Source organism: Odontomachus brunneus, unplaced genomic scaffold (genome assembly GCF_010583005.1).
Source record: "Odontomachus brunneus isolate Ranch 3 - 2012 unplaced genomic scaffold, Obru_v1 Obru_scaffold_022, whole genome shotgun sequence".
Classification (NCBI taxonomy): domain Eukaryota; kingdom Metazoa; phylum Arthropoda; class Insecta; order Hymenoptera; family Formicidae; genus Odontomachus; species Odontomachus brunneus.
In genome coordinates this window covers 2581290-2588935 of record NW_022639472.1, presented here as the reverse complement: position 1 = coordinate 2588935, position 7646 = coordinate 2581290, and the positions used below count along the sequence as shown (strand labels likewise).

Genomic DNA, 7646 nt, shown 5'->3' with positions numbered 1-7646 from the left:
TAGAGAGGGAACGACTGCTAAATGGAGGATGCGAGACAGAAAATGCGCGAGGCGGAAAGATGGAGAGTGGCAGACCGGTAAAAAAGGGAAAAGTGAGAACGAAAGAAAGAGATAGAGATAGATAGAAATAGATAGGGAGAGAGAGAGAGAGAGAGAGAGAGAGAGAGAGAGAGAGAGAGAGAGAGAGAGAGAGAGGGAGAGAGAGAAGACTGAAGAAGATTGAAGAAGCTGAGAGAGAAAGAGAGACAGAGAGAAGGGAATTTGGCAAGCGGCACATTAGCAACACAAAGAGCATAGAGCATTTGAGTCATTGAGGTTACCTGCGACATCATTGGCGGCCACGTCGCTGATCAAACTGACCCTTGATCGCAGTTGCTGTTGTTGCGTCTGTTGATGCTGCGGATGCACCTGATGCAGGCTCTGTTGTTGGGATCCCGTCAAGGGCAGGTTACCGGCGCTCGTAGCGGTACTCTCCGTCAGGATCGTCGGCACAGCCGCGGCAGAGGAGGAGGACGACGTGGACGATTCCGTGAGAGGGGCTGTCGTCGCGATGCCGGTGGTGTTGTTGTCGAGGATCGTCGCGGGTTCTTCCCCGCTCTCCCCCGTTCCCGTAGCCATTTGGCCCTCGTGCATTCCAGCAGACGGACAGACAGATGGATAGACAGAGTCCCTCCTCCTGCACGTCGTCACGGCGAGCACACGCGCTCTCTCTTCTCCTCGGAAGAACACCTACACTCTTTTACGCGCTCCCTCTTTCTCTTTCCCTCCTTTTCTCGTTCTCACTCTCACTCTCTTTCTCTCTTCCGTCTCGCTCCGTATCTCCTCAACCTTTCTCACTCTCGCTTTCCTCTCTCTCTCTCTCACTCACTCTCGCCTTCGACGTCTCGCTCGCGCGCGTCTTCCTAGCGTTCTCCTTCTCTCTCCTGCCACCAGTTTGCCTTCTCTCTACCACGCTCGCGCACGTCTCTCTCTCTCTCTCTCTCTCTCTCTTTCCCTTTTTTACTACTACCGCCCCGCGCGCCGGTCAGAGCGCCGTGTCCGACAGCAGCGTACCGAAACTGCACCACTGCCTCGCTTACTCGCTTGCTCGTTCACTCTTTGCTTTCTCTTTCTCTCTCCCGCCTTCAGCTGTACGACGGTAAATCGTCGCAGGACGACGGCATCGCACGCGCACGCACACGCCACGCTTACAGAAAAGAGATACCTCGCACGCGGATTGTTAACCTCCTGTCAGTCCGGGCCGTAAAAAAATGGAACGTTAGACAAATGTAGGTCTGTAGGCCACTTCACTTACACTTTGCATCGGCACGGACACTCCCTTAGTCAAGCGAGCGTCCGGCGCACTGTCGCGCTCTGACAGCGCGAGAACCGCAGGGCCGTAGTACTCGTGTACGTGGCCGCCACGCATACCGCACGCCCGCATGCCGCGTATTTCTCGCTAGGGAGAAATATTGCCAACCGGATCGTTCGCTCTCGAGCCGACGCTGTGTTCACGGTGAGGAACGAGTGATTTAGCCTCGCGATCAGGACCCGGCGCTGTGAGCGCGTTTTTTACGTGAATACGAGACGCGACAGGTTCGAAGATCGCTCGCGTGCCAACCGCGACTGTAGTATCGGTCGCGATAACCGAAGACGGAGTCACGTGAGCGTGATAATTCTCAGCTGTACGAAACGCGCGCATCGCTTCACACTGATTTGCATCGCGCAGAATTACCATCTCAGCCTGCCATTTCGACGATATGTGTGCGTGTGTGTACACGAGGGGAAGAGAAAGAGAGAGAGAGCGCTCTGCGCTTGGCATTACGCCGCATGGGTACGGCAGTGGTCAACGAAAGGGAAATGTGAGCACGAGCGTAATATCGCGAACGCTGGCGTTTGATCACTCGCTCGTGCACGTCGTTCCGGACGACACGCTGTTGCGGCACGAGTGTCGTCATGCATCATCACACACAGAGAGAGAGAGAGAGAGAGAGAGAGATAAAGAGAGAGAGAGAGAGAGAGAGATAACAGAGATAGAGCGAGAGGGAAAAAGAGGGAGAGCGAGCGAGAGTGAGCGAGCGATCGAGTGAGGAAGAAAGAAAGAGAGAGAGTCGTCAAACATCACAAGAGGTTCTCGGCTAGATAGAGGAAGGACGGACGAACGAACGAATGAATGTATGTCGGTTTGCTCGACCACCTTATTACGGGTGCCGCCGCACACCGCACGTTACGGCACTGGCACGTCGGCGAGCTGTCGCGGAAAGACGCAATTTCCAAAATGTGTCCTCCCCCCTCCTCTCGTAGCAGGCCTCCATCGGCATCAATTCGCGATTTCGTCCGACCGAGCGAGACACGTCGTTATGCGACCTGTCGTCGTTCTTTCGCCTAGATCTGTCAACGAACCTCCTCTCAGTCGCTGCTGCCGATTTGCCGCCGCGTCGGATACGACGATAGCTGGCCGGTTTAAGTAGGTCAGCTGCCGCGACGTCCGATCGCCCCGCGCGGGCCGCCCTTTCGCGGCGTACGTTGCATAACTCGTCACGCGCGACTTCACCAAATATAACCACGCAAAAAACTACGGCTTGACGGACATAATGCGGCGGTAATCCGTATTCAATGAACAATGCACTTGACTAACGCTCTCCCGTTTGGCGCGGCCAGCGCCACCTGTCACGAGCGGGCGCGCTCGATTCGAAATGCTCCACTGCTTCGTTTGTTCGCTACGTGTTCTCAGGGATACACGAGGAAATATACGAACGACGATTAACCCTTTGACCGACGAGTTAGAGCTCGATTAACCATGGTTATGTAATTTTAGCGACGGAGAATCAATTAAGAGATATTTTTTTTATCTTTGCGTGTGTGTTGCTTTACAGAATATACATTCACTGACACAGGATTGTATCGAAGATTCACAAGAGAGAACGATTTTACTTTAATTGGTGCAACTACTTAATAAGTCTTTGTTTAATTTTCTAAAGTATTGAAGATTAAAAGAACACGGATGAATATAGCGTATAGTAAAATATTCAAGACGAAATGGAGATATCGTATTGATTAAAGATGTCATTTCATGTAGGGATTCTCAGTAGGTATTCTGCACTGTTAACTTGCTTTTACAATCATATCGTTTTATTGTCTTTATACTTATTGTTTTGGTTTAAGTGATTTCCAAATGAAGTCGTGTAACATTCAAATTACATTTTCACAAATACTTTATCTATGTATATAACAAAAGTGATAATCATAATGGAAAAGTTAAAAGAATGTGACAAAAATTTGTAAATAATTATATATCTGGTACTATCTCTTCCAACAGTTTGTATTATTGTTATACAGTCTTTACATTTATAAATCTCGTAAGTATACAAAAAATATATTGGTATATATATCAACATTTATATAAAAGATACATTTTGTATATCTTGAAATATAAAAATTATGTCCCTTCTCTGTATATTATTGAGTATATAAAAGATATATACAATGTGTCTTATAATAATTACTATAATAATACTAATATACTATAATAATATATTAATTATACCATTGGTTTTTTCATAACATCCAATGTATATATCACAATAATAATAAATATTTCTTATTGGTCGAATTTCTTTCATAAAATACACTAGAAAATTTATTTATATATGCAAAAGAGGAGATAGATGCTTCCATACTTTGATCCATAATATACTAATCTTTAGCTGATTGTTATAAGGCACTTTGCATATTTGATACTGATATTTGCGGCAATAAACAATTTGTAGTTATATAAATCGTGATTGTACAAATTATAAATCAATTTGACACACGTTTCTCTCTTTAATTATTTTGTTGTTTAGCTTGACTAAAGAAGGCGCGTGATATGATCAATCTCTGAATTTGTGCGGTGCCTTCGTATATTTGGAAGATTTTAGCATCGCGCATGAGTTTCTCCACTGGATATTCAGTATTAAAACCGGCGCCACCATAAACCTGAAAAAGAAGATATTGCCACATACAACATGTTGCAAAAAGAACAAATATCTCTTAATTTTTAATGAAGTCTTTTATTCAAATAAATGTATTTACCTGCACAGCATCAGTAGCACATTTATTAGCTACATCAGCAGCATAACATTTTGCAACACTAGCAAGCGGAGTGGCATTCGGTAGCCCTTCATCGGTGGCCCAAGCTGCTCTCAGTGTTGCCATTCTAGCAGTTTCGACGCCAATAACCATATCGGCTATCATAAATGCCACTGCTTGATGCTCTGCTATCGATCTGCCAAAAGTTTTGCGCTCCATTGCATACTTTGTTGCTTCGTCTAGAGCTCTTTGAGCTAAGCCAACTGCCATTGCAGCAACCTACAATAAAACAAAGATAAAGTTAAAATCTTGCAACACATAATCATTTGTCATTTAATGTCATTGATGCAAATTTACACTTGGTCGTGTCCTGTCGAAAGTTTTCATAGCTATAGGGAAGCCTTGTCCTTCTCCAATCAACACGTTCTCTTCAGGAACGCGAACGTCTTCAAATGTTATCATCCGTGTATCAGATGCTCGTTGTCCCATATTTAATTCCTTGAGAAATTATATGGAGAAAAACAAGTGATACATATTACTAAAGAATTAATAAAAAATATTTACACAAACTTTCAACAAAGTTAATTAGTGTTACCTTACGGCCAGGAGTCACACCAGGGGTATCACGATCCACAATGAAACCTGTGAAAGCCTTACTAGCTGGTGCTTTTGGATCAGGATTTGTTCTTGCCAGAACAAAGTACCTATATAACAAATAGTTATATAAGAAAAAAAGAGAAAGGAAATTGTAAATTCTACAAAAGTTACTCTTACGATCAATTCTTTCAGATAAAATTTAAAGGGGATGAAAGAATTTGTATGTTTGTGTATGTGTAGTTATACAAAGTATACGTTAGGAACTAATATATTTTACAGTACCAGTTAGCAACACCACCATTCGTAATCCACATCTTTGTCCCATTGATTATCCACTCCTTTCCTTTCTTTTCAGCTTTAGTTTTAATACCCGCTACATCAGATCCTGCACCAGGCTCAGTGACACAATATGCCTATAGAATTAGTATCATATAGTATAGTATATCACATAAAAATTTTGATTATATAAGTTTATATTTAGGTTAAGTTTACCGCAACATGTGGTTCTTCTATTAATCTTCCAAGATATTTCTTTTGTTGTTCTTTATTTCCAGCTATGATAACAGGAGTTTGCTAAATAAATGAAAGAATTTCAATATTTTATTAATACATATTGAATCTATTAGAGTACTCAATTAAAAATTAGAAATTAATATGATTAAACTTTTTACAATAAATACCAGCTTTTAAAAAATTAATTATTAAAATTTTATATCATAGAAATGAGATATTTTATGTAAAATGAAACTTACTCCAAGATTTGTTGTAGCTATTGCAGTTCCTATTCCTGTACAACCATATCCAAACTCTTCTACCAACAAGCAACCATTAAAAACACCATTTTCAAGACCACCTATGACAAATTTTTATTTCCTTAAACTTTAATATTGATAATATTATATCTATAATATACAATTTTAGATTTTTTATATATCATAAGTCTATAAACAAAACATACCACAATGTTGTGGAATATGTGGATTCAAAATACCAATGTTCCATGCTTTTTTGATAATATCCCATGGATATTTTCCGCTTTTATCATATTCTGCAGCTGACGGCAGGATCTCTTCTCTGCAGAACTTTCGTGCTAGTTCTTGAATTTCTTTTTGAGTATCAGATAATTCTAAAACAAATTAGTTCAAAAACATGATAAAATATTATATAAATTGCTATATATATTTATATATAATTGTGAATGATATATGATTAAGAATCTCAGTATATAGAGAAAAGATTTAGAATATTCAACCAGTTATTTTCTTATGTAATACTATGTTAACAGTATATCTTGGAAATAATATATAAAGATATAAACAATATATCTGAGCTCACATTATTTATCTACATGTATCAATTAATTAAAGATAAAGAATAAATAAGATAAAGAATCAAAGGTTTCTGCAAATATATTTATATTCTCTATATATATATATATATATATATATATATATATATATATATATATAATTTTCTATTTTAAGAAATTTTAAATCTTGTTTACAAAAACTTCCATATATGTGGTATTTTTTCTCTATAAAATATTGCAAGTATACTAACCTAAATTAAATCCTTTAATCGTCTCAGCAGCTGCTGAGAATGGTCGCATCATATTTAAACACATTCTGGGATTGAACATCTGAAAATTGATGAATGAGCATATATTTACTTACATATGACATATTTACAATCTGTTCATTTATGCAGGAATGTAAATATTTGCATTATCGTATAGTAATGAATTATTAGTCAAGATTCTTTCGTTCTTAATGACTGTAGTATAAATTCAGAGATTTATGCTGCAATTCTAAGCAGAATGTAAGTCTCGTAAAATTCGTCAGAACTTATGAGTAAATTTACAAGTCATGCAATGTCATGTCGTACAATTACTCGTACATATTTACGATTTCATGTAATTTATGATATTTACAAATGATTGTACGATATATGATATTGCATAGACTTGTAAATCTACTCTAATCATAAGTTCTGACGAATTTTACGAGAACAAGTTACGAGACTTACATTCTGCTTAGAATTGCAGCAGTAACTATCACTTATGATAAAGAAAATTAATTCCACACTTGCTTTTCTTTTACTTACTTTTTTGAGCATCATATTGAAAATATTTTGTTCGTGACAACAATGATAATATTATTTTAAGTTTTATGCAGTTGCTAATTCACACAGTAAGTAACACAGACTGGATGATGACGCACAAGGAATAAGTTCTCTATATTATCGTGCTAAATTCGATAACCTAGAATCGTACAAAGTTCAAGATACATACAAATAGTCTATTTTTTCGGACCATTGGACCCGCATCTTTAGGGCTATCGCACACAAATTGACATAACTGCACATGCATAGCATAAGACCGTATGTACCAATGAGCATCGAGTATTAAGTCGCCATATTGGTGTTCGATGCTTAATATTCGATGCTCATTGGTCCATACGATCTTATGCTATGCATATGCAGTTATGTCAATTTGTGTGCGATAGCCCTTACTCCTACTAGAGATCCTAGGTATTTACGTTAGTGAGGGTGCGAACCCATACAGCGGAATAGCAGAGCGCGGAACGGGAGCGGAACCAATCATGAGCGTTTTCGTTGCACGGATTTTCAATCCCTAAGTATCCATGGAGCGGAATGAGCTTAAGCACGTAACTGAGTAGCACGTAACTAAAATGACTTTTAAATTAACGTTTTATTATTCATTTTTATTATTATGTATATAAATATTTAATTAAATGTGTTTTGTATTGGAAATATTGACTGAAAATGTTAAAATTTATAAAATAAGTTTTAAGGCGGTTGTAACTTTTTGAAATAATGAATTAATTTTGAAATAATGAAATTGGTTAAATCCGCGATGTGCTTATTTCGCTCCATGGGAACTTAAGAGCTCCTATTTCAATGCTAAAAATGACGGATTTATATATATATATATATATATATATATATATATATATATATATATATATATATATATATAT

At 38.8% G+C, this 7646-nt stretch overlaps 2 protein-coding genes across 3 annotated transcripts in view; both read right to left on the bottom strand.

Annotated features, from left to right (window-relative positions):
• LOC116842190 overlaps positions 1 to 2616 on the bottom strand; it is a 9477-nt gene extending 6861 nt beyond the window's left edge. Inside the window, exon 1 of the mRNA XM_032811000.1 lies at positions 321 to 2616. Coding sequence (XP_032666891.1) covers positions 321 to 633 — 313 coding nt within the window. The 5' untranslated portion in view covers positions 634 to 2616. The remainder of the gene's footprint in view (positions 1 to 320) is intronic.
• Positions 2617 to 3283: 667 nt separating this feature from the next.
• Positions 3284 to 7646, bottom strand: part of LOC116842188 (probable medium-chain specific acyl-CoA dehydrogenase, mitochondrial) — a 9779-nt gene continuing 5416 nt past the window's right edge. Inside the window, exons 2-11 of one of the 2 annotated variants that reach the window (XM_032810997.1) lie at positions 6747 to 6907; positions 6208 to 6286; positions 5606 to 5773; positions 5400 to 5500; positions 5140 to 5220; positions 4930 to 5060; positions 4646 to 4754; positions 4408 to 4548; positions 4054 to 4329; positions 3284 to 3957 (exon numbers count right to left, since the gene is read on the bottom strand). In XM_032810997.1, coding sequence (XP_032666888.1) covers positions 3805 to 3957; positions 4054 to 4329; positions 4408 to 4548; positions 4646 to 4754; positions 4930 to 5060; positions 5140 to 5220; positions 5400 to 5500; positions 5606 to 5773; positions 6208 to 6286 — 1239 coding nt within the window. In that variant the 5' untranslated portion in view covers positions 6747 to 6907 and the 3' untranslated portion in view covers positions 3284 to 3804. The remainder of the gene's footprint in view (positions 3958 to 4053; positions 4330 to 4407; positions 4549 to 4645; positions 4755 to 4929; positions 5061 to 5139; positions 5221 to 5399; positions 5501 to 5605; positions 5774 to 6207; positions 6287 to 6746; positions 6908 to 7646) is intronic. The other variant, XM_032810996.1, reaches the window with a different exon arrangement.